The 27,145-nt window shown below is 37.6% G+C and overlaps 1 protein-coding gene across 2 annotated transcripts in view; it reads right to left on the reverse strand.

Moving 5' to 3' along the window:
* Positions 1 to 27,145, reverse strand: part of LOC142345524 (uncharacterized) — a 562,956-nt gene that overhangs the window by 14,174 nt on the left and 521,637 nt on the right. For both annotated transcript variants that reach the window (XM_075397596.1, XM_075397597.1), the window contains exon 8: positions 10,766 to 10,943. In XM_075397596.1, coding sequence (XP_075253711.1) covers positions 10,766 to 10,943 — 178 coding nt within the window. The remainder of the gene's footprint in view (positions 1 to 10,765; positions 10,944 to 27,145) is intronic.

Raw genomic sequence — 27,145 nt, forward strand, 5'->3', positions numbered from 1 at the left:
AGAATCTTTAAAGATTGTACTAGACGCAAGATATTTGAACAGCATGATAGATGAATCAAAGTGCAACTGGCCAATTGAACCAGTTGATGTAGCTTTAACAAGAATAAACGGAACAATATTCACAACAGCAGATCTTAATAGTGCATATAACCAAATACCATTAGACGAAGAATCGATGAGATATACACATTTCACAATTGGAAACGAACAATATTGTTTTAAAAGATTATTCTACGGAATATCAATCGGACCAGCAGCATTTGCATCAACACTAACACATTTCCTTTACACTTTGATCAGAAAAGGAACAGTTATCACTTACGTAGACGATATCTTTATACAAACAAATTCTTATGACCAAATGTTTGAAACACTAATCGAATATCATAAAGTACTGCTTAAAGAAAATCTCAAAGCAGCACCCGATAAAACATACTTCATGTTAAAGAAAGTAAAATTCTTAGGTCACATTATCGAAGACAAAAAAGTAAAACCACTTACATCACGAATTGATGGATTCCAAAAACTGGAACCTCCAACAAGTATGAAAGCCTTACAACGATACCTCGGAACAATAAATTTCTTAGCCAAATACGTCTATGGAATGCAACCAATATTACAACCATTATACAATCTATTACACAAAGAAAATGATTTCAAATGGACTAAAGAACATCAAAAAATAATTGAACAAATGAAAAAAACAATAACACATAACCTAGAATTAACAATACCAGATACAACAAAACCATTTTACATTATAACAGATGCGTCCAACACAGGCATTGGAGCAGCATTACTGCAACAACATCCAACTGAAAAGAAAATGCGATTAATATCAGCAAATTCTAGACTTTTCACACCGATTGAAATGAGACTATCTACACTAATTGGAGAATGTTCAGCGATTATTTTCGCACTCACAGAATACGAATTCTTATTAACAGGTTCAAATCACCCAATTATTTTATTTACAGATCATAAGCCAATCATTTACCTTTTTACACAAAAGAATAAACCAAACCATAGAGTTTACAGATTTCAATTGATACTAATGAAATTTCCTAACTTACATATTATATGGACTGAAGGAAAAAACCTAGCTTTACCAGATCTACTCAGTAGAACAATAGATGAAGAACATTTTACAAAAACACGTGATATTACAGTGGAAATACCTGAAAACATAAAATTCTTCTTTGCAAAAACACCATTTGCAAATAACATAGAATGCAAATACAGCATTTGCAACAATACAAACAACGATAACAAAGATACAACACATTATCCAGTTCTAGCCAATATACACAACAACTACTTTGAAATTAACATTGATAAAAACGAATACCATCCGATATCATATGAAAAATATAATACCGAAACCAAAACAAATTTAGTACCGAAATATAAACCAAAGACAAAAAACTGGCAATCACCAATTGTTGAAAAAGATGACTTAATCATAGAGAAAAACCAAAAAGGACCATACATAACTCATCATGACGATGACTATCTTAGATTAATCAACAATGTAAAACAAGAACAAAATTTCGACCATGCAAAAATAACAGATATTTTCTATGATGAAAAAACAAAAGTAACAGAAGAGTTGATTAAAGAAACACAAATAATAGATCCAGTACTTCATAAAGTCAAAATGTGGAAAAAAAATAACAATAAACCACATTCAGTAACAATGGACATACGCGGAAATAAAGGACTATTCGCGTATTACAGAAAGTTTAAATCAATTACAATTGACGAAAAAACTAACATAATGAAAATGATTATTCGAATAAAAAAACAAACAATACAAAGAATCTGTTTACCACTAACATTACTATTATGTGTTTTTTACGAAAACCATTGCGTAGATACAGTTGGTCACACGGGACTTGAAAAAACAAAAAGAAACATAATGGAAAAATATTACTTCCCAAACTTAACAACTTGGATCAAGATACTGATCGCAGACTGCATACAATGTCAAACAAACAAAGTTTTCGCTCACACAAAAACAAAAAGTAAGCAAGAACAATTAGCACCTACAAAAACATACTTTAATGAAATGATTATGATAGACACAAAAGGTCCAATACATCCTACATCTGAAGGAAATAATTTTATCTTTGTGATAGTAGACGCATTCTCACATTACGTAACAATAATGTGTGCGCCTCAGAACAATGCACACTATGCAGTTACAGCATTATTTGAACATTGGTTTATGAAATTCGGACTACCCGAAGAAATTCGTTCCGATAACGGATCGGAATATATAAATACAGAATTAACACACCTTTGTAATTACTTTGAAATCAAATTTAAACCAAGCACAACATATGCACCCTGGACAAACGGATTAGTGGAAGGAACTAATAGAATAATTGGACAATTTATCAGAACATTACTCAACGAAAAGTACCAAAACTGGTCTAGAAAAGCAAAATTCTTTCCGTATGCATATAATACGCAATACCAGACAAGATTAGGCATGTCACCTTATGAAGTTGTTTTCAACCAAAAACCAAGAAAACCAACAAAGATTAAACTTGGAACAACTACAGACGAAATGGGAAACTGTAACCCAACAAGAACAAGCGCATGCAAAACACAACCCGCACATACTCACTTAGATAAACAATTCAGTCACCCAAAAATAGCAAAACTACAAAACGGAACGTTCGCAAAATGGTTTCTTGACAAAGAAAAACATTATAATGACACATATCAAACCATAACAAAAATATTACGAAACAGAAAAAGGTTAACTGATGAATTAAATTCAAGGTTCAGAACAGCGAAACCACTTGATAAAAATACATTCGTCTTGATCACAAATCAACAACAGATTGACGGAGTATCAAAGAAACTACTACCTCTAAAAACAGGACCATATTTAATTGTTGATAAACCCACAGAAACAACATACATACTGAAGGACAATACTAATAAACACATTACAATACATAGAAATCATATTGTACCATACTTTCCGAAAGAAAAACATATTAAATTAGAATTACAAAACTACTTATTAACGGAAGAAATCCCAACGCTAAAACAACCCAATACCCAAACAACATCAAAACGGTATACACCGCCCGATGAAATAACACAATCTCATAGTTATAATCTTCGAAAAAGGAAAATAACAATTCCCCCATCTTGTCAATAGAAATAATAATAATAATAATAATAATAATAATAATATTAATAATAATAATAATAATAATATTATTCAAAAATAATGTCTACACAGGCAAAACACCATTCCTTACTATCAAATAAATCTCAAACTCGAAAACCAGTGTAAAATTTAACAACTAGCAAGTTCTTTCCTATTTAATAGCTTAATACTTCCCAACTAGTGCAACTAATGGGCACTACTAATAGCTGTCATGACTATCCCGTAACGTAATAATCCTACACTACTCAGACAGAAATAACTATAAATTATTCGTTCCATTCATTTCACACGTATATTCCTTTGCGTGTTCAGTATTAAGTGTTCAGTATTCCTACTCTTTGTGTCTAACATCTACATATTACGTTTAACATGCTCAGTATTTATACAAGACACACAAATTCCCCCTAACCCGACCCTGTGTGTCAAGAATCCCAACCCCCCAACCCAATTAAAACAGACATAACAAATGTACACATAAATTGAAATCGAATAAATAATACAGATAAAAAATAATACAAAAATATACTAAAAGGTGCTCAAATTCACCTAACCTCTAACCCATGAAAATTATACAAGCTAACTAATTGTAACCTTATCATCTAAACTGATGTAAAACCCATATGATTTGAACAAATACTGATTCTAACAAATGATTTTAACAAATGCTATATCATTACCGTTAACACCGTTAACACCTTTTAGTAACAGGGATAAAATATATATATGAAAGACAACAGGGAAAATACACAAATAAAGATGTAACAGTCAACGTTTACCAACTGAATATCTGAATATCTGTACTCAAAACTGAAGAGTCTTTATTAACTGACAACAACACACATCTCCATGGGGTATACGAACACACATCTCCACCGAAGATCTCTATTGATGAAACAATAAACAATAATCAAATAAACAAATAAACAAACAACAAAAGAAAATATCCATAAAGAATATACAAAAACAAATTGGTATTGATAGTAGCCCACGAAACCTCAAACTGAAGATTAACAAGGGTAAATTCTCATGTAAACAAGAAAGCAAGTAACAAAATATACAAAACTGGAATAGACATTATGAGATAGTTGATATTTACAGTAAACAAAGAAACACAACACAATAACAAAAGAACCAAAGATCAAAAAACAAGAGTGTTATAATAACGTAAACACTCTCGAAATGGAATAGATATTTCGAAGCTGTTAACAATTCAGAATAATCCATTTACGGAATAATAGGGCAACAAAGATGACTAACCACATAGGAAACCGATGAAAATAAGGAAACAGAACTAATTAAATAATGAACAATTGATTAACAACGTAACATGGTATAAACGAAAAAGCGGAAGCTACAAAATAATAAGTACAACATAACAAGAATAAACATGCGGAACAACTTCAACAACGTGTCACATAGACGAATAAACGAATAAAGCCGAATAAGCAAATAACAAACTTTCAGCAAATAACAACTTTCAGCTATAACGAATAACTTCTTCCATACGAAATAATAACGGGAATACAGAATCTCCACCACTCCGCCATGTCATCTCCATCATTACATAATCATCGGAGACTTGATCTAAAACACAAATACACATTTCTATTTCATTACATTCGAACACATCCAGATATATTAATCACATAACAATCCATAATACATTTTAACGTTTCGGCTAAGATATCTTCGATAATAGGAACGTTTTATTCCTTTTTGCAAACCAATTTGCAAAGATTCCACACATACGTCATTAACTAACACGTCATTTAAAATACGGACGTCATATACCTCGTTAGTACATCTCATTAGTGAGAAAACGGACGTTATATATCTCATTAGCGAAAATACGGACATTATTATTCTAACAAACGCCAACAACTAAAATGTCACAGACATCATTAGTAAAGAAACGGACGTTATCTTTAGAAACCCGAACTAAAACTAAAACCAATTAAAGGGAAGAAAATACCAAATTGACACCATCAATTATGAACAAAGATATCTTAAACAACGAACGTTAGAGACAAACAGTCTCTATGCAGACGCAATTAGTAACAAAAACATACCAATCAACATTTTCACCTAACACAATGGTGATTAAACAAGACAGGTCTTACTAAGATCATTAGTAGATGAAATAAACATTTCAACTACGTCAATACTTCGTTAATGTCAATAATTAAAAGCATGCAGAGTTGCACCATCTGCAGAGTTGCACCATCAAAGACATACAACAGACATACCATATAGCTAATTAGAACAAAAGGTACCAAGCTAATTGGTAAGAACTGGCACCACTAATCATCCCACTAACGCCACCAACCATCACTAACTAACCATCCTAATGATAGGGAGAACACTTCAAAACAAAAGAAATAGCATAATTGGCAGAGAAACAACAAACTAAGCTTATTGATACCATATAATCGGCACCAAGAAAGAATTAACATACCATGATGAAAGCATACCATTTAACCATCAAACAAATGTCAATATACAAATTACAAGGAAAACAAAATCTCGAGAACAAAGAGTATCGTAACAATCAGAAGAGTAACCAATTCATCAAACGAGGAAACTAACACCATAATTGGACCCAGTAATTATTGAAATTGACAACGTAAAATCCAAAAAATGAAAAACAGAAGATATGAAAATGTCACCAACATTGAGAGCCTTCGAAAAGAAAGTAAAAATCACAATTCTGATTTTGCCTCGCACAAACCACAACCGTTAAACTTGTTCAAAAATCTGAAAAAATTTGCGAAAAAACTCAGCTAAGCTGAAAATTCTAAACTCCACAAATACAAAATTTAGTCTTAAGACTAAAAATATTCTATCTCAAAAAGAAATTCATATATTTCAATATATCTAATACCTAAACAAATTTTGTATCACTTCATAACCTCTTTCATAACTTTTCTCATATTTGTCATAACTCTTTCATTTATCCTCTTCACTCAACAATTCAACAACACCAGGTAAACTGAATCCTTTTAACTACGCATTAAACTATTTGAACTTCTTCTCCCAAAGATTAATACATCACTACAGTCACCACAGTGATGAAAAACCACCAATGATAAAAGTGTCAGAGTTTTTGCACTCTTTGAACAGAAAACAGTTTTGTATAAAAATCCAAGTACAAAGAGAAAACTTTGCAAAATTAGATTACTCATTTGGAAACCACATTCATTTTGATAACGATAGTATAAGAACAACAATTTGTAAATTCTCCGATAAAGATTGTTTATTTATTATTGAAGGAAAAACAGAAAGCGGACAAGAAATAAAACTATTTTGGGGAGAAAAACATTTTGAATTACTAAAACACATAACCATTTGTAACGAAACAATCACAGAGTATAACTTACTGAAACAACAGATCCAAACAGATCGATGTATTGACCTTAACAAACTAAAAACAGTTTTTATAGTTGTATGTAAAAAAGACGCTATAACACTTATAGACGATACAACACCTCTTGACGATAAAACCAAAGAGTAAAACTTTAACAAATATATTGTAACACATACTTTAGGATATGATACCAGTAATCGTAATAGTAATCTACAGATAAATACTGTATAATAATATCTGTAGTGCGGCACAGTTAAGTGTCAGTTACAATTGAGCAAATAACTGTCACTCTTCAGTGCAGCATTACACCTCACATTTACATAATTAATAACAAAGTTACACATTTTATTTACCAGTTTCAAAAATAGATTTCAACGAATCCTTAATTACAATCTACTTTATACTATCTAAAGTAATATTCTTCTTAACAATACTCCTAGTACCTTGCATTGTAATAATATCGACATATTTAGCTATTGTAACAATAAGCGAAGTTATACGCAACCGCCGAGTCGTATATGCAAGCCCACCAGTACAATAACCCGATGCATGAAACCCACCCCGATATTTACCACATATGTAAAACAAACATAGATATTGTCGAATTAGAAATATTTAAATTTATAAAAACTTAAGCAATTTTACAGTCTTACGGAACGCTTCCTCTATGATTACGATTATGAGTTCCGTTTACCAAGAACTTGTAATTTTGATTTCCTAGTGGCAAAAGCCTCTCAGGACCTTTCGGCGTATAGCGCATTCACACAGCAACATCAGATTTTTCAATTAAGCTTCAACCTACTCCACCCTACGCCAAAAGATGTACAAAGTAACAATTACAGAGTACATGAGACAAAGTTGATACATAACTTAATATATTATACATTCTTACGAGACAAACAATATACAGCTTCTAAAAGTTTCATACACATCAATGATCAATTGACTTCCCCGTACTTTTTAAACTACAGCTACAGAATAAAATGGAGCTATACAATAGGGACGTTGAGAAACTTCGATCCCATTAAAAATTATTATGTATTTCAATCCAAAGACGAACCAGAGCGACCGCTCATGGTTCCCTTAGAAGCACTCGAACCGTGCGAAGAATATCACGTTTACCACCTGACAGGGAGCGTGACCAATAAGGCGATCACAAATCGTTTAACCTTCAATAACGAAAGAAAGATATCACAGACAGAAAAAGAGATTTGTAACGCACTACAAGCATCGATAACGGAAACTCCTTTACAAGACGTAATTAACTTACTTGGGTACTATCTTTCCAAAGACGAATATTTCCTGAAGGAATACAACCATTATTGTGAAAGGGGTAACTATCCAAAACAAACAGAGAAACTGTAACAACAAAAGGAAAGTAACAAGTAACAATTCCCGGACTCAGTAGGTAATAGACTTCAATCTCCATCTATAACAGACTTTAATATTGATTGTTTGTAAATCCTTGCATATGTTTGTTAATCTTTATTATCCCAAATCTATTTCCCCAACTATTCAATCCATATTGTAGATCACTGAATTTGAATCATAATTTTTCAATTATAATACCATTAACCAAATTTATTTCTATCACTAGATATTAATCAGTTTGAAATAAACAGTATAAAACCAAAAATATGTTTTTACTTATACAAAACCTAACCTACTTTTTAAAACTGTACATGTAAATATGCAAAGATTTCTCCATGGTTAGTTATATGCAATGCAAACAGGCAATTTTGTAAATAAAGCAAATAGGCAAATAAAATGAAAAAAAACAGAACAAACAAAACACATGAATAATATGCATGACATTTGAATAAATGACTCATAAGCCATGTTAACAACACTGTAAGTAACACAATACTATAGGACATGACATTTTTTCATAAAAAAGATTATAACATATTGAATACCTTAATACAATTTACAATCTAACCATACAAAAGGTACATTACAAATCTATTATTTATAACAAACTCTAAATTTAAAATAGAGTAACATATACGAAACAGTCAGGTTAAAAACAAAAGAAAACAGAATTTTCACTCAATTCGAAATTTTCACATGCAAGTTTGTAAAAGTGACAAAACAAAATACATGAAATATACGTAACTCAAGCAGCTACTGTACGACGTTAGCTATAGTAACAACTAACAATCCAATATCATTGTAACAATTCACATAGAAAACAGTACTCAGATCTCGGGAAACGTTGATCCTTAGATCGTAAGCGCGCAGACAGAGACGTTAAATTAATTCATGAAGTTGAAGAAATAACTGTTAATTGGGATTAGGAAATTGTCATTCGTGTGCATACCCATTGCAAACTACTATAAGCGAGATCTGTAACCCTTTAAAAAATTCATAAGAGACTAGCAGCTAAATGAAGAAATATAGCAAAGTGATAAGCAGCATTTTCACAAATCTTACAGATACGGAAAATGTTTCCTCAGTAACAACTCACAAATGGGCAATCGTAGAAGTATGACAAAACAATTGTAAGAACTAATATCATTCAAATAACTCATGACTTCAAACAGGGGCATTAATTAATACTTGTTCAACTTCTATAACAAGATTAACAATCAGCATGGCCGACAAATCACATGTCACTGAAAACAAAAACGCTATTCGCCATTTCGTTGACATAATCTCCTTTATGTCACCACCAAAACCATAGCTTGTTAAATAACAATTAACACAAAAACAGATAACATACATCTTTAAGTTTTCTTTCCAACCGGAAGGGATACTACGTATATCTAGAACATGTAGTGAATCTAAAAACGATTCTTAACATCTAACAGCTAACAGAAACAAACCAAGCAAACCAGGTAAGTCAGGTAAGTCGACGCCGGACATCAGGACGCCTACAACATCAACGACGGGCCTACCCAGAAGGATCTCCGCCCACTGGATAGTGTGGTGGTGGAATAGATACTTTTGTGGTTGTTGATGTTCACTCCTTGCTCTTTGGGTAACCGATGTTTCGGAATCGACTCACAGACGAGCCGATCTTCAAGCAACACAACCAAAAAAGAAAGAAAATCCTTCAGAGAGACTACAGAGAAATTAATAAACTATATTCTACTATATTCTATTGGAAGACTTTCAAAACAACTCTAAACCCCGGAAAGATGGAGTCAGGCATGACTTCCAAAAAGGAATATTTAATATTTGAAAGACTTTATTCAGAAAAAGACTGAAATACTCTTTCCTGATTGGATAAAAATGATATATTATTTTATCCTCCTTTCCCTTTATGTGTTTACCCATCTACCCTCTCTCAGCAGAAGAGAAAGTAATTTAGTCAGTACCAGTCACCATCCTGATTTAATAATAGAGTATATTTCTCTCTCTCTACTCCGCTCTTGTTTTGTATTGAGATAAACGTTAGACCGTAGCATTGGGGCCCGTGCACCGTCTACTGAAGCTCAGATAGAAGAGTAACAGACTAGAGGAATAGAACTTTAGTTAGTCAGGTAAGCCTTAAGATTAACTAGTATTCTTGAGACAACCATAAGACAGTTCAGGAAGTACCCTAACAAAGGTAAGCTCTAGAACACGTCTTATAAGTCTGATAGGTTCTGTTTTGGCCCGGGCTATACGTCATTTCCGAAATCAAAAATTGGTCGAAATCGCTTTGACCTTTTTGTCGAAAGCTCAAAAATCTTCTTGACAAAATCAAGGTCCTAAATCACGTGTACAATTTTGTGGGACGATTGTGAGAAATAAACAAACATAAACCGACTAAAGTCGGAAGAATTGCTCTCGAACGACAGGCGGTTGTAAAAACATTTTACCACACCGGGATTCGAACCATTGACCTCCCTCTTCATTACCATTTGCACTGCCCACTGTTCTATTTGGCCCTTATTCTTGCTATGCTGCAGTCGTTTTTATTTTAGCAACAAGCTTTACTTCGGAGTGAGAACAGTAGAGATCACTCAAAAATGAAGAACGAAAGCGTGACAACAGTCACTTGAGAAGTCAAAGAATGTTCTAGAAGAAAAGCGCAAAATGGTCAAGCGAAAAATTTGCAGAAAAAAGACCAACACGTTTACACAATAATTGCTATGAACTTCGTACAAGAGCAATTAAACAACAAACTCAAAACTCATTATTTGAATAAACCTGTGTAATACTTTAATTCAAACAATCAAAAATATGTCTCGAGGGATGATTGTGAGAAATAAACAAACAACTACCTTCATGGCGAAGTGTCTGAGCCCTTTGTTCTTGGCAAATGCAGCTTCTGAGGGAGACATTACAGCTCCTACTGATGAACTGGAAGAGGATGTAGTGTTAGAAGTAGACACATTCGAAGATGAAGATAGTTTGTACTCTGGTAGAGGCGACCATGCACCACTGAACCGCATCTGTTTTCTGTCATAAACAGATAATCGTCAATTAAGTCAAAAATGAATCCTTGATAGCTAGCTCACCTTTTCAGTCCTCGTGTATGCAATCTATAGATGAAAACACACTATCGTAATCTATATTCAAGATATAGCGTCTATATGTATACAACGTAACTGTGTAAGATCAACGTTCAAGGCATAAGCATCGTTTACTTGGAGGCAAATCTAGTTTGATCTTTTTTAGCAGGTCTTAGTCTAGGTCACCGATTTAAACTAATCTGTTCAAAAAACCGAATTTGTTAGGCTAAATCAGTTTTGAGCCATTTTGGAAGTTATTCTTAGTGGGAAATCGGCCTTTGTATTTCTCAGAAATAATACGTATGTTGCATTTAGAACGGAAAATCTAAGCGAAAGTTTTGATATAATACGCACAAAAATTCTCTATCTAGTGATATAATTTATTCAATTCAATTTACTCGGTAACATCCTCCGGCCCGGAAGAAAATGTTGGGAGGATTGGTACAAGCTTAACGAGTGGGCGGACGAGCGATCCGGATGACGTGCGTAAGACGGCGGAGCGGGCGACGCTGTCGGAGCCGTACCGAAGTTCTTCAATCCGAGCAGTTGGATAGTAACCCCTAGGGTTGCTTTCTTCAACGATCCAAACTAAATCACCGAACTTGGGGTGCTGCTCGGCAGGCGTCTGCCACTTAGATCTACGGTTCAGTGCAGGTACATACTCCTTGAGCCAACGTGCCCAAATTGCATTGGCGTATGACTGTGCACGGGCGTACCGCTTACGATGATCAAACTCGTCGACGCCAACGATGGACGGAATCCTGGTTGCTTGGTTACCGAGTAGAAAATGATTAGGTGTTATTGCGCCTAGGTCGGGCGGGTCGGCGCTTACGGGCGTTAAGGGACGTGAGTTTAGTGCGTATTCGACCAGACAAAAAGTAGTGTTCAACACCTCATCTGTGAGGCGACGCGTACCGAGGATAGTGTAGAGTACTCTTTTAAAACTACGAACTAACCTCTCCCAGATGCCACCTTGGTGTGGCGCACTGGGTGGATTGAACCTCCACTTAATGCCCTTATGTGCAAGTTCGGCAGCGATATTAAGCGTATTCCATTTTTCCACACATTCACGGAGCTCTTTCTCCGCTCCAATGAAGTTCGTACCATTATCTGACCAAATCATAGCAGGAGTACCCCGACGGGAGACGAACCGCTCCACTCCCATTACACAGGAACTGGTGTCCATGAACGGTACAACTTCAACATGGACAGCACGAGTAGTGAAGTAGAGAAGTGAAGAGAAATCCCCACCTCTTCTCGGTAGTCCGACGAACTGTGACGTAGAATGGGCCGAAGTAACCAACCCCGGTGTTGGTAAAGGGAGGAGACTGGTATGCGAGTCTCTCCTTTGGGAGGTCTGCCATGATAGGCTGAATGGTTGCTGCACGGAACTTTCTACACAAGACGCAGTTTGATTTGATGGAACGCAGTGTGGAACGTAGTTTTAGGATGGCATAACGTTCTTGTACCTTTGACCTTAAGTAATCGATGCCCTGATGACGGTTCTTCAAATGAGTATGCCGCAGAAACAGTTTAACAAAAGTATGACGCGCATCCAGCACGATAGGATGCTTAGTGTCAAAGTCAATTTCCACTAGACGTCGGAGTCGACCAGAGGAACGGATGAGACCCTGAGGTCCAATAAACGGAGTAAACTGAGCAATGCGGCTGCTCTTCTTAACGGATTTGTTGTCAAGAAGATCCTTTCTTTCAGTATTAAAGGACTCTCCTTGAACCAAGTACTGGAGATGACGCTCGGCTTCGTCAAGCTCAACAGGGTCGGCTATGCTGCCGTCTACGGTACGGTAACTTTCATGAGATGGTAAAAAACGGAGCACATATGCGGTGACACGAAGTAATTTTTGATAAGAACTGAACTTATCAAACGGGATTAGATTGATGCTTTGTTCCTTAGGGGGCTTGGTTACGGATGCGGCTAAAGATGAGATGGAGTCATCATCTTGTTCCTTGGTTACAGCGCCAAGCTTGATGTTATCAACGACGTCAGTATTTGGCACAAAAGGGAATTGCTTAGTTCTCAAGAAGTCAGGACCCCTCACCCAGCTACTTGATTGCAAAACTTCAGCGGACATGCCACGCGTGCCAGCATCTGCCGGATTATCACAAGTGGCGACGTGGTTCCATTGGTCAACGCTGGTGTTCTCCAGGATTTCACTAACACAATTTGCAATGAAGATGGGGTGTTTGTTTGTTGAGTTTATCCACTGCAAGACGATTGTACTATCTGTCCACATAAAGACTTTGTCCACAGTAACCGTTAAAGCTCTACAGATTTCCCTTTTTAAACGGGCAGCGAGGAGAGCGGCTTGTAATTCCAACTTAGGAACTGTCATTACCTTCATAGGTGCAACACGGGCCTTGCCCAGGACAAACGCCAGCTCTGTTATAATTTCCCCGGAGGTGCAAGTTACTTGAGCCCTAAGAAATCCTACTGCACTGAATACGTCTTGCGAGCTATCACCAAACATGTGGAGTTCAAGATGTTGGAATGGTCCTGAAAAGTAACTTCTCGGTAAAGTGATCTCAGCTAACCGCGGCAGTTCAACACACCAAGCAAGGAATCTGTCAACTGTGTCTTTAGGTAACTCGTCATCCCAACTTTGTCCATTGACACGCCAAATGTCTTTCAAGGTTAACCGAGCACCAACAGTGAACGGTGCGACAAGACCAATTGGGTCGTAGACCTTTGACACAAGACTTAGGACCAAGCGCTGTGTTAAACTTTTCGTGATGGTGCTGTTAGTACCCCTGCTCACAACCAGAGTATCGTTGTTGTGATCCCACTTAAGCCCAAGCACGTGCATTGATTCCTCCTTGGATGAAACGATGACCTTCGGTTCAGTGGATTGAGCAGACCCATCAATTCGGTCAGCCAGATCTGGTACATTGCTTACAAACTTAGTAAGCTTGAACCCACCTAGATGGAGAAGATGTACCAATTCCTTCGACCTAATGAGGGCCCTCTCAGGGGATTCCACAGAGTCCAAGTAATCGTCCATGTAGAAGTTCTCAAGGACGGCTTTCGCAGCTTCTGGGTACTCCTTAGCATTATCGCGTGCCGTGCGCTGAAGTGCGTAGTTGGCGCAGGTGGTAGAATCTTTTGCCCCAAAGATGTGGCGTGTATACTGGTGTACCACAACATTTGATGTGGGGTCCTCCCGCCACAAAAAGCGCAATGATGGTTGATCACATGGCAACACTCCAACTTGGAGGAACATTCCCTCGATGTCGGCGGATACGGCAAATGGATGTTGTCTGAACCGTAGGAGTACATAGATTAGGTTTTGCAGTAGGTCAGGTCCGGTGAGTAATGACCTATTAAGAGATGCGCCATGGAATTTTGCTGCTCCGTTTAGTACCCTACGAACCTTGCCCGGCTTGTTCGGGTTAACAACCGGATGGTGTGGTAGGTACCACTCTCGTTCCGAGCGACTTTCCACCTTTTGAGCATCTTTGACCCTTACTACGTAGCCTTTGTCTAAGTCCTCTTTGATGGTATTCGAGTACTTTTCCCTTAAAGTCTGGTCTTTCGTAAGCCGCTTTTCCAAAGATTTTAATTGAACAAGTGCTGAGAAGTAATTGTTGGGGAGTTCGATGTTATCTTCAGCCCATAGCATTCCTACATCGTACCTTTTTCCATTATGCACGGTGGTGTTTTCAAGAATTTCATGCGCACGCGCATCCGAGGCGGATCGTGGGTCTACTTGCTTAAGTGCGCCGTACGACTCCATGTCGTACCAAGATTTTACCTGACTCGCGAGTTCAAAATCCTGCTCCATATTAGCTTTGAAACAAGTCGAGACTAAACCTGAAGACGACGGTAGAGGGCCGCTTAGAACCCAACCTATGGGCAAGCGAACAGCGAAGGGCGAGGACTTCTCGTCAGCAGCGAAGTACTCTAACGGGCGGATGGCATGATACACATCCTGTCCAAGTATCATCTCGATGTTTCCATAGCAATATGTAACTGGGTCTAGAACTGCTAGGTGCGGGTATGTTTCCTGAAGTGCTTTAATGTTAATGACATCGGCGCCTACATTCAAATTTTCCTTTACGTAAGGGCTGACTTTAAATGATTCAAATGCTTGGTTGTCGCGTGGTGTTACAATTAGTTCAACTAACCTAGTGTCTACAACCTCCTCGGTATTTATACCCTTGACTGTTAGTTTCAATGCTGTACCGTGCAAACCAAGTCTGTTTGCAAGATCATTGGACACCCAAGAGTTACTGCAAGCGGTATCGCACAAAACTAAAGCCGTGGTATCTTTACCAGAAGAGCTTTTCAACTGTAATTCAGTCACCTGAAGGAGGCCTTTCACATTACTCACAGATGACAAAGTAGTGGTCTTACTCGATGATTGGACACTAGAAAGTTTACTTTGATTTGCGCCAGCAATAGAATTACTATTGTTGTTGTTTGAAGGGGATTTTGATGGATAAACCCTCTCAGCTCCATGGAGAAGTGTATTATGGGAGCTGTTACATCCGTCTTTCCTGCATTTCCTGGGATTTGGGCATTGCCTAAACATATGCTTTTCTCTCAAACATGAGAAACACAGTTTTGCGTCCGCCACTACCTTTGCTCGCTGAGTGGGAGACTTTTCTTTAAATACCCTACACTCCCAGATGCGATGATTGCCTTTACACACGATGCAGCGAGGGGTTGCAGGCGTTGCCGATGTTGAGGCTGGTCTCTGAGTGCCCTTAGTTTGCGTATTAGCAGCAAAAGTTCTTGAGGCAACTTTGGTCTTTACTACTGAGTTGGTGTTATCCTCAGTTCTTGCCTTCGATGAAGTTTGTTTCATTAAATCATGTGCCTCGGCCTTCTCCTTCAACCAATCGTTGAAGTCAAGGAGTGTTGGCTTTACCCAATGTTTCTTCACTGTGAAGAGTGACCAAGACTCTTTCAGATTGGGCGGCAATTTTTGCACAGCCGTGTTGAGAAGTGAGGCGCTCTTAAGGTCTGAGTCGTATGAGAGTGATTTAAAGACCCCTACAAGACTTGAAATTGTTGCAGAATAGTTTATGATGTTATCACTATTGTGCATCTTAAGTGGAGGAAAAGAGCTGAGTTTGTCTAAGTGTGCACTGACTACTGCCTGTGGTTGGCCAAATTTACGTTCGAGTGTCTTAAGTGCGTCCTTATACATTACACCACAGTATGCGAACTCAGTGATGGCGATTTTAGCTTTTCCAGTTACAAGAGTTTTTAAGTATGTTAACTTGACATCATCAGTCAAGGACTGTGCGTCTATGGCGCTTTTAAATTGTCCGAACCATTCGTGCCACTGCAGTGGATCACCATTGTACTGTGACAATTTCCACTCGGGCAGTGGATCGTTCTTCTTACAAGTAATTGCGTCCGCCAACTGCTTTATCAAATCCGCAGAGTCCAAAGAAGGAGCCGAAGGTGTGGGATGCGGCGGGCCACCCCAACACAGCGGGTTCGGAACGGTAGCTCCATACGTTGGCGGAATGATCGGAGTGACAAAGGTGGGGGCGGTACCTGCGGAAGAACTAAATAGATTCGCTTGCATGAAGTCTGATGTGACGTAATTTTGAGCGCCTGCTGCTGCTTGTACATGAGGGGAGCGGTGCGATGTAGATATATGAGGGTTGATTAACGGGGCCGGTTGTACGGTGTATAAATTTGCAGATGTACGTACAAGTGGTACTGCATTAGGTGGGACTGCTGCCGGAAAACGCCAGACATTTGGATCTGGAGGAGCAGGAGGTGCGTGGGTTATCGGTACAAAGTTTTGGGGCTGGAAACTCTTTTGTGGAGGTGGTGGATGAATTAATTGAGGCACGAAATTGTTTGCGGAGGAAATGAATGGTGCAGGAGGAGAATGGGGTAACAGATTGACATTATTTGCCACGGGGTTAGTGGCTTGTAGTGGGAGTGCTTGTGGCGGCGAAGGAGGAAAGCGGAATGCTGGTGGGATTAACGGGAAATGCGGTGGTGCGGGGTTTAGAACGGGGGATGGGGGGGCTGGTACATTTATGCGTGCTTGTTGCGGATTAAGTGCTAGCGGAGCATTAACGAGTGTGTTTAAAGGTGGTGAACGCGGAGGGCTGACTAAATTCAACTGTCCCGGCATGCTCGAACTGCGCGGGAATTGATGATCTAACTGTAAACCATCGAAGTGCATTGTTGCTTGAGACAGTTGTCGGGCTGTGTTTGGGGCGTTTAGTTGAGTTGGCATGCCAAAGTTTATTGGTGATGGAGGCGTATATTGAGGCTGCTGCTGCTCTTGCATAATGTTGTTTGCAACATGTGCATCATTGGTTACATGGGTTCTACTACTTGGTTCTTGCGGCTCATGGACAGGGAGGTTGATGTTGGCCTCAACTTGACCATGTGTATTGAAATTGGAGTGTGAGTTTGGAAGTTGAGTTGAAGAAGGTTGTTGGACAATTGCTTGGTTGGATTGGGCGATGGAACCAGAAGAGTGCAAACTCGGTTCATTTGCAACATCTGCCATGTTCCCGGCCGGTGACGAATTAACCCAATCTTGAACAAGTTTCTTGCTCTTGACTGAACTTCTTTCGGTAAAGAGCCCACTAATTTTGCCCGTACCAGACCCGTCTGCTGATGATTTTGTCATCAACTCAATTTCCTCAAGTGCTGCAGCAGCTACTTCCTTGCGATGATCCTCCTCAAGCTGCTCAATTTCCAATTCCCGCAATTTCGTTTGTTTTTCAACTTCGAGACGCTGTCTAGCAATGCGAAGCTTTGCTTCATGTTGTTTCTCAAGTTCCTCCCTTTTGAGTCTTGATAGTTCTAAGTCTCGTTGACGCTGACTTGATCTTTTTGAGGAAGTCATATGTGAACTTGATTTTGAATGGTGAGAGGTATACTGCTCTGCTGTCTCTTTGTCATGGACCGAATTGATATACCCTCGAGCAGCAGCAATGAACTCATCAGTTTTCTTTGTTACAGTCTCTAACCATTTTTCAAGGTTCTTAACGGCAGCATCTGGATCTTCAGTCCTTTGTGCCAGATCAAAGAGCTCTTCGTTCTTATCAACTACTCTAGTAAAAGCATCTTTGCACTTCACAATCAGACGTTCGATCTTAACTTTCCTGTCTTGCTTATCCACAGCATTGTTAATTTCACCATAAATGTTATTTAGTTCAGCCCCTAATTTTGCCCTCGCACTATAAAGTTTGTTAAATTTGTCCTGCAAAGTTGTCATGATCTTAAGAAAAAACAGGATACACAAGTTTAATTTAGTACTACTATAAAGTACACAGACATGCAACAGCACAACACAAATGGGTTATACCGAACCCTAGTGTGACGGTTTGCCTAGCAAACCGCCAAAGAGCAAAGATCTTCGTCGAGTACAATAGTACCCGGCGAAAGAAAGAAAGAACGGTGCGCAGGAAGCGCAAAAAGGGGCAGAACGGGAGACGGGACTGACGGGAAGAGACGCCGAACGAGTAACGCACGGCGCAACGGGAAACCGGACGGACAAACGTGAGCGTCGGGCGAAAAGCGCGCGACGAAGCGGGAAAATGGCACGGGCGGGACGGAAACGTCGGGCGGATGGCGCGCGACGAAACGGGAAAACGGCACGGAAGGGGCGGAAACGTCGGGCGGATGGCGCGCGACGAAACGGGAAAACTGGCACGGGCGGGGCGGAAACCACAAGCGAGGAGGCGGAAAGATCGATGCTAACAGACCACAGCAACAAACTCAACCAAACAAGCTAGCCGTAACTCCAGAATAAACTTAAGTCACACCCTAGAAAGAAGGAGAGGAGCTACTGCCAGGTAAACTAGCACAAAACATTATGGGGGCTTTATCAACGGCATCAAAACATCAAACATGAAACAATTTACGGCAACGGTGTAGTATAACCAAAAGTCGAAAAGGTCAGGAACTTTACTAGCTGTAACTCCAGAACAAACTTAAGTCACACCCTAGCAAACCACCCTACCCAGACAACAAAAGTGCATACTACAAAAATTAAAAAAGCTACAACAAATTGCTAGCAAACCAGTGTGGTGAAAGTCACGAAACAAACCAGCCGTAACTCCAGAATGAACTTAAGTCACACCCTAGCAAGGAATGAGACTACACAACAAACCAGCATACTAGCAGAGAGAAATTTTACTACAGCAGAAACTCAACATACTACATCATACAACAGATAAACGGGGGATAGAAGGAAACAAAGTGACACGGAAACAAAAGGACGGAAGCGGAAAATGAAACCAGATAACCTGCGGAAAACGAATGGTAGTGAATTACTCAAAGAATGGGGAGAGCGAAACGTTTAGTAAAGCGCTATCGGAGGGAACCAACCACGAACTAACCCGTAACTCGTGAGTTAACTAAGTCACACCGCCAGTCAGCGGGTAGACTCCCACAACAACGCAAGACTAAGTGACATTCAGGTTATCAAAGGCTTGTGTGAGTTCCGCCTCCTCGAACTCATGACGGGTGCGAAGCGTTTTACGACGGCGCTTTGAAAGTTTCTTCGGTCGGGAGCGTGTTATCAAGGACCGGAGGTTGTTCTTATGAGCTAAGACTATAGTGAGTGTTTTCAGCTCAAGCGCAGGCCTTTGGTGTAATGCTCTGTACTCATTAAGTAAACTAAGATCTTTCTGTTTACGTTTAGACACAATGTCTTTCACTAAATGGATGGTAACTAGAGTACTACGCTTGAGCTGATTGTAAATATCAGGAGTTCCCTCTCTGGGGCAATACACTATAGCTTCTATGCGCTCCTGATACTTTTCAAGCACTTCAATAAGCTGCGAAGGTGTTAAAGGCTTATTGTTGTTACTGCGATGACGGGACAATGAATTGTTCGCCACATCATGCCATATAACTAGCCTCTTTTTTATCACGGAAGAAGTGACTCAATTGAAATTGCGCGGTTTTTCGGACTTTCAAAGCGTTAGGATTTAAACTCAGACCCGGTAATGCGTAAATTCCTTTTTTATAATGGTCTTGTAACGCTTGAGGCAAGGTTTTTATGGCGTGATGCAGTGAACTTGCAGCTAATATAAAAACCATATAATGTTTTTTACAACAAAATTGACTTGAGCTTGGCTCCAACTCCGAACCTTGATGTTAAAGGCACGATTTTCACGAGTTACCAAGAATAAGCGCTTATTTGCAGATAAAATCAGTTATCTGATTCTTTTTTTTTCTCCAAAATTTGAAAATCTTGACCAAACTCTTAATTCTACCCTTTTTTATACAAATGTTCGATCCTCCATCTATCAACACTCTATATAAATTTTTTGCAAAGTTTTATCAAGTTTGGTCAATTTTTTCAAACTTTTGTTTTTTGCTTCGCTGAGTTTATTTCGTATAAGACTTTACCCGTACCAATTACTAGAATTTAGCCCGATTTGGTCAATTCCAAAATTTAGACCAAAAATTTTCAAATTCGATGTTTTTCAACTCAAAAATTATAAGGGGTAGGTTACTGGTGACCAGGGGAATTGAAATTACCGGATTATGAGAAATGAAACCGAAAAAAATTGAGGGGGGTTACTAGATTTGCCGGTTTCTATAATATTAATTTACTGCTTCAAGAAGAAATAAAAATGAGTTTGGATGGTTCTTACAGTTATTTTTTCGGAAGTGTAGTCAAATGTCAGCTTCTGATTCTATTTGTAAAATTTTCCAATTCCAACCATCATCTGCATCTGAGAGCTCTGTTTTGTGAATTGTACTGCTAAACAAAAAGAAATGGTCCGGTAGGGGATCGAACTCTAGTGCCTCGGTTATATCTCTGAAGTTGGTTATGAAGCAGTGATCTCTAATGCTCTTCGCATCAACGTAGGTCAACGTCTTGGAAGAGATCAGTTCCCGTTCTTTGAACTTTTGCACTGAGAAATTATATTCGCCGTTGAGCCAGTTCTCGACAGAAGACGACGATGAAAGTTGATCCAATGTAGCACTGTAGAGGTCAGTCGCAGAAGGAGAAACTGAACTCACCACCGGGAATTCGTGTCCAGGTGGTTCATCATTGCAATGGGAGGAGGCGGAGGCATCGTTGTTGTTATGGTTTGAACGCAGCAGTTGTTGAGAATGTCCAGGATTCGAAGCTAGCTCTCGCTCGCGTCGCACTTTAGATCTAACATTCCGAATCACAATCTTGAAGTAGAAGAGTGTTCGTAAAGCGTAGAAGTGTGTTCGTAAAGCCGGTCGCGGCTCCAAAAATATAGATGAAAACACACTATCGTAATCTATATTCAAGATATAGCGTCTATATGTATACAACGTAACTGTGTAAGATCAACGTTCAAGGCATAAGCATCGTTTACTTGGAGGCAAATCTAGCTTGATCTTTTTTAGCAGGTCTTAGTCTAGGTCACCGATTTAAACTAATCTGTTCGAAAAACCGAATTTGTTAGGCTAAGCGATCAGTTTTGAGCCATTTTGGAAGTTATTCTTAGTGGGAAATCGGCCTTTGTATTTCTCAGAAATAATACGTATGTTGCATTTAGAACGGAAAATCTAAGCGAAAGTTTTGATATAATACGCACAAAAATTCTCTATCTAGTGATATAATTTATTCAATTCAATTTACTCGGTAACACTATCGTCTGATTAAGTTAGAATTCAAGGTGAAGATTCTCTTTTTGCTCTCAGCAAAAAATTTTAACACCAGTTAAAAAAGTGAATGAGTACGTACGTACACACTTAAAATGAAGTAATATGCAAACAACAATGACAAAGATTCCAAATGAAAATGCAATTTACGCTTTCCTTCATTTTGGCCATTTTCAGTTTTCCGTAGTCTCTGAAAGTTTACAAATTCATTTTGATGCTTTAGTGCTTCGTATGAGTTGCACTCATTTAATGGAGGCTCTAAAGCTACAACCTGCCCATATTGAGGTTTTGGATATCTATTTTTCCTTCAGTAAAACAAATCGATATATATATATATATATATATATATATATATATATATATCCCGGGTTGCTCATCATACAAAATTCTTAGTAGTCATACTAGCTCAAATATATATTCCTATTAATTTTTTTCGCTGATATATATTCATACTAGCTATTAAAATTACTAGGTCATATATGATTTGTATGATTTCTTAGTCGTCATACAAGGATCACAAAAAATTATCATGCTATGCATTGAATAAAGGAATGATGTTTCACAGACAGGAACTTAGGCCGTAGAGGCCGTTAGCAAAAGTGAAAGAAAAAAAATTTGCAAAAAATCTTTAATCATCCTAGGTCATATATGATTTGTATGATATCTCAGTAGTAAGGATCATACCGAAAAATAAAAAAAGTTGAAAACTAAGAAATTGGATTTAAAAAACTTTCCTTAAGGAGTAAAAACATTTAAGTCGCATATAAAGGTATCCAAAATGGAAAGTCTGGTATTCGGATATGCCGTAAACAGTAGATGCAGAAGCTATGAAGCAGATGCAGAAAAAGTAGATGCAGAAGTTATGAAGCTCTCAATTAGTCAACAACTTTATGCGGGACACTTAAGATCTATTATTTTTTGTTCAAATGGTCTTTTAAGCAGACTATTTTAGCGAAATTTTGACAGCAATTTGAAAAACCGGTCCAATATTTTTAAGTTAAAAATTGTTTCTATTCATTGCTCAAGAACTATTGAAACAGATAAGTTCGTCATGGCTTCTTGTCAGATCATATCACCTTGATCAAATTTTAAAGAAACTATCAAGCATTTAAGAATCATCTTAATAACGCTCCTTTTCAGTACAACTAGCCAAATTAATTGAAAATTATATGCCAAATTTCGAAAAAAAAAAATCTTCCTTTTGCGAATGAACTAAAAAGACTGCCAAAATAAAGATTTTTTTACTTGCAAACGAACAATTTCGTTTTCTACGTTTTGTTCAGTTTTTTGAACATCACGGGAGGAGAACGTTAAAAACGCTGGACACTCCAAGAAAAAGTTCATTTCTGTTGAAAACGACTGTTACTTTATTTCACAAAATAAACGGGGTCATTACCCACTTTAATGCTATTGGCAATTCACAATAAAAAATTTTTGAGAAGAGCTCAATTTTGGCTGTGAAAAGTAAAACATTTATAGTTTACTATCACCTATCTGCAATCTGGTATTAAACAAAAAGAAACATTGTAGCTGTTTCAACAATTCTGTAGTCTTTACCACTTTTCAAAATATTTAGAGTTCCTTTGTTATATAATGTGGCTGAACCCATCAAAAGTAGATTAATTAATTTACTGAAAAACAAACAAATAAGCTCCAATTTTGTGCAGTACATTTAATATCTTTTTGTACAGATGGCCGTTTAATTTGTCCTTTAATTTGTCCTTTGCAATTTGAAATTACGACTGAGTTAAAAACTAGTTTTAATCATCATTCAACAACTAGTGAAACAGATAAGTTCCTCGTGGTTTTTTCTAAAATCAATTAATAATGACAAAACTTTAGAGGAGCTAACATTCGTTTAGAATCATTTGAATAAAGCTAATTTTCATTAAAACTAGCTGAAATACATTGAAAAGCGTGTTTTCCTTTTTTTCAAAAAAAGAAATGTCTTTCTGTATGATCAGAGACTGCAAAAATAAACACCAAAAACTTGTACGATTTTCTTCAATTTTCTAATATCAAATGAAGAGAACGTCAATGATGCTGGAGACTCCAAGAAAAAGTTGAATTCTGTTTAAAAGTACTGTTGTTTTATGTTACGAAACAATTGAGGTCATTACCCACTTCATTTTATTGGCAAATTATGATAAAAAATGTTTGGGAACTTGATCTCTTTTATGGCTGTGGAAAAATTACAGTTTCACTATCATTTATCTCGTAAAAAATAGGTACCTAGCAGCTGCTTCGAAAAACTTGCTATATTCTTTACTACAAAATAGCGCTGCTTTCGCGCCGCCTAATTCCCTAATTTGGGACTTTCGGATTGCCATCTTATTTTGGAACCACGCATAGTGTTCAACATAGCAAAGTCCGATATTTACTGTTTCTTTTTCAAAATAATGGTGTTCAGGTAGATTATTTAATTGTTGCAAAAAAACTCAAATAAAGAAGCTGACAGTTTGTCAACAAATTTATGAGAGACATTGGAAATTCTCTAAATTGGTGCTCAAATGGGCGTCCTGGTTGTCTTTTTTAGCACAATGTGAACAGAAATTTCAAATTTTGCCCCAAGTAAATCACTAGGTTAAAAATATTTTTAAAAATTACTCAACGACTACTGAGTCAAATCAGCTCATCATTCACTTACATCATATCAAATGTTCTTGATTTTTAATGCACAGTTCTTACTAGATAAATTTGAAAGCAGCTTAAAAATAAAAAACCCGAGCATAACTAATTTCGCTTTTTAGATCAATTTGGTATTTTTGTTTGATGATCCAAGACTGCTATAAAGAATTTTTTTAACTGAGCAAAAACAATCGCAGCCAGTTAATGTCATCAGACTTTCAAATTTCAAAATTAAGGGATGAGAACTTAATGACGATTGAGGTTAATGAATACTAAACTGTGGGAACCTATAATTTTTCTAAAAAAACGAATACTTCAAGAAAATTAGATCTTAGAAATTTGAACTCACTTTCATTGTTACAAGTTCTTTACATCTAGAAGTTTTTTTTTATAGCGGTGGAGAAGCAAGGATTGACTGTTTTAGAGACGCATATCTGGTAATTGCTTTAACGTAGCTTGTACCTCCTTAAAACATTTTGTCATACTTGTGTCAATGGGCTATAATGGGCTATACTGTTAAAAACGGCGAGTATTATTCATCTTTTTGGGGAAAACACTCTTCTGAAACATCCCTCTGAACAATGGAGATTGGTTAATTAAGAGTTCAATTGCGCATTTTTGACGTCTTTTTAACACACATTGTGGACAGAAATTCGGATTTCCAACAAGAGAGCATTTAAAATAAAAACTGATACTTTTAATTGCTCTATTATACTTGAACCGATGAGCTCCTCGCGTTCGCTAGTCAGATAGGTAAATAATGCAGGCAATTTTATCAGAAACATTTGAATGGGGCTTCTTTTGAGTAACTTAACCAAAACTTCTCTTGTATTTATTTTGAAAATTATTTTTTATGTCTTTATAGGTGCCACGACAAAAATAACAGCTGAAGAACTTTGTATCGCGCAGCAATGGAAGGAACGCAACTATTCGATGTTTTAAAATCTCTTCTGCTTACTAACATCAAAGGATGAGAGCGTTAATGATGCTGGATATCCCAAGAAAAAGTTCAAATCCGAAAGAAGGGACTGTTTTTCTTTTCGAAACCTTAAACTGTGGAATGGATACTGCCATAAGATGTTAACTCTTTCCGTGGTGAAGTATTTTGTTTATCTAGAGGTCTTTCGCAACAGTAAAGAGGAAAAATTTACTTTTACCGTCACACACCTAGTAATCAAAATTAGGTAAACCCTAACACCTTAAATCGATTTGGTCACAACTTTATGACGATTCACTCATTAGGATTTTGGGCTCGTTATCGCATTTTTAGTGTTCTTTTTGAGCTGCGATAAGTACAAGTTTTTACGCGTAAGTGAGCTGTTCAAAACAGCAAATAGCATGGTATCGGTCAATGATTTGTTTGTTTTTTTTTGCTACAAACCAGGAAAAGGTGATGGTTCCAAGTTGGCCATGAACCACCCTTGAGTTTCAATTTTTGATGCCAATAAAAGCGTTTTACGTATTTGTTGAAGTATTGTGAACTGAAATGTTGAACTTCATTCCAAAATTTTACTATGTTAAAAATTTTCGTTGTTAATTTCTCAACGACTACTCAACCAAAAGCTGATCATGGTCGCAATCGATGGGTATTCAGCACTTTGTTGCTGAGTGAGCTATTTTTCACAGTTACTCTCGCATAGTATGAGAAAAATTGGGTGAAGTTAAGAAAATTACCTTTGAGCTTCCAATTTTGCTTCTTGTGAAATTTCGGTATAACAAAACAAATATACATGCCTAATCAAATCCTTAATTAGGTGATAGTTGCATTTCCTGAGTGCAACAGCATCAATTTTGAGTGAGTTCTCTGACAGAAACATGCCGAAGCACGTCTCTGTAGCTCTGTACATGTTGGTTTTTATGCATTTGGTACCAAATGTCTGATTCGAAATTTCTCTGCGTTCACATGATCAAATTCGCTATGAATAAAGTATACTGAGAGTACTGTTCTTTTCCATACTGCTTGTTGTATGTAAAAACTGACTGCTAACCAGGTGCCTAATACATTTTTCATTGATCTTCATGGTTAAGTTTAACTTTGCAAGGGTTGCACCCCATGTGGTTGGGAAAGTTTCATCAAACGTGAATTATGTAATTAAAAATTGGACAATAGTCTAAATTTGATGATGTATAGCTTGTTACAGGAGGGAGGTTGCATCAAGAAGTGGATATTGTAATTTTGCATCGCACAATGGTCCACAGTTGCTGTACCACGGCTTGTTACACCCCTTGTTATATGCAATAACTAATGACTAGGTGCTGGATAGAGGTTTTCAGCTGCCTAAGGGGTGCATTTGCCTCTGCGAGGAGTCCAATCTCTTGGGGGTTGGTATTGTGTACCAAAAGTGAACTTTGAAATTTTCATGGCACAAAGCTCGAATTTTGATAACCTCTTGTTACACCTCTTTTAAACTGTCGAAACTATCAATTAGTTGCTGTATAGAATTTCAGCTGTCTAGGGGGTGAATTTTGCTTCCGCAGGGGAGCAACCCCTGGAGGTTGCGGGAGTGTACCAAACGTGTATTTTGAAATTTTTTGGTACAATGGTCCAAACGTAATGTTCTATGGCTTGTTGCGCCGCTTGTTATATGAAGAAACCACTGATTAGATGCTGTATATAGATATTAAGTTGTAAACGGGTGCTCCTTGCCTCTGTAAAAAACAAGCCTCTTATCAGGAGAAGATGGGTACTTAACGTGATTTTTAACATTGCTCATATTGCGGTGGTTCAAATATGGTCCACTATGGTTTGTTACACACTTCTGGCAGTGATGATGTTTTGCATTTACAAGTGCAGTTTTTGTTAGATGTGGTAGATTGTTAGTTGTGATAATTTGTAGAATGTCTGCACGTGGGTGGTGAGGTAAGTGTTGTGAGTGCACCTGCACAAATAAGTAGACATTGTTTAAATACGGACAACC

This window comes from Convolutriloba macropyga, chromosome 9, assembly GCF_964194025.1.
Source record: "Convolutriloba macropyga chromosome 9, txConMacr16.3, whole genome shotgun sequence".
Taxonomy (NCBI): Eukaryota; Metazoa; Xenacoelomorpha; order Acoela; family Convolutidae; genus Convolutriloba; species Convolutriloba macropyga.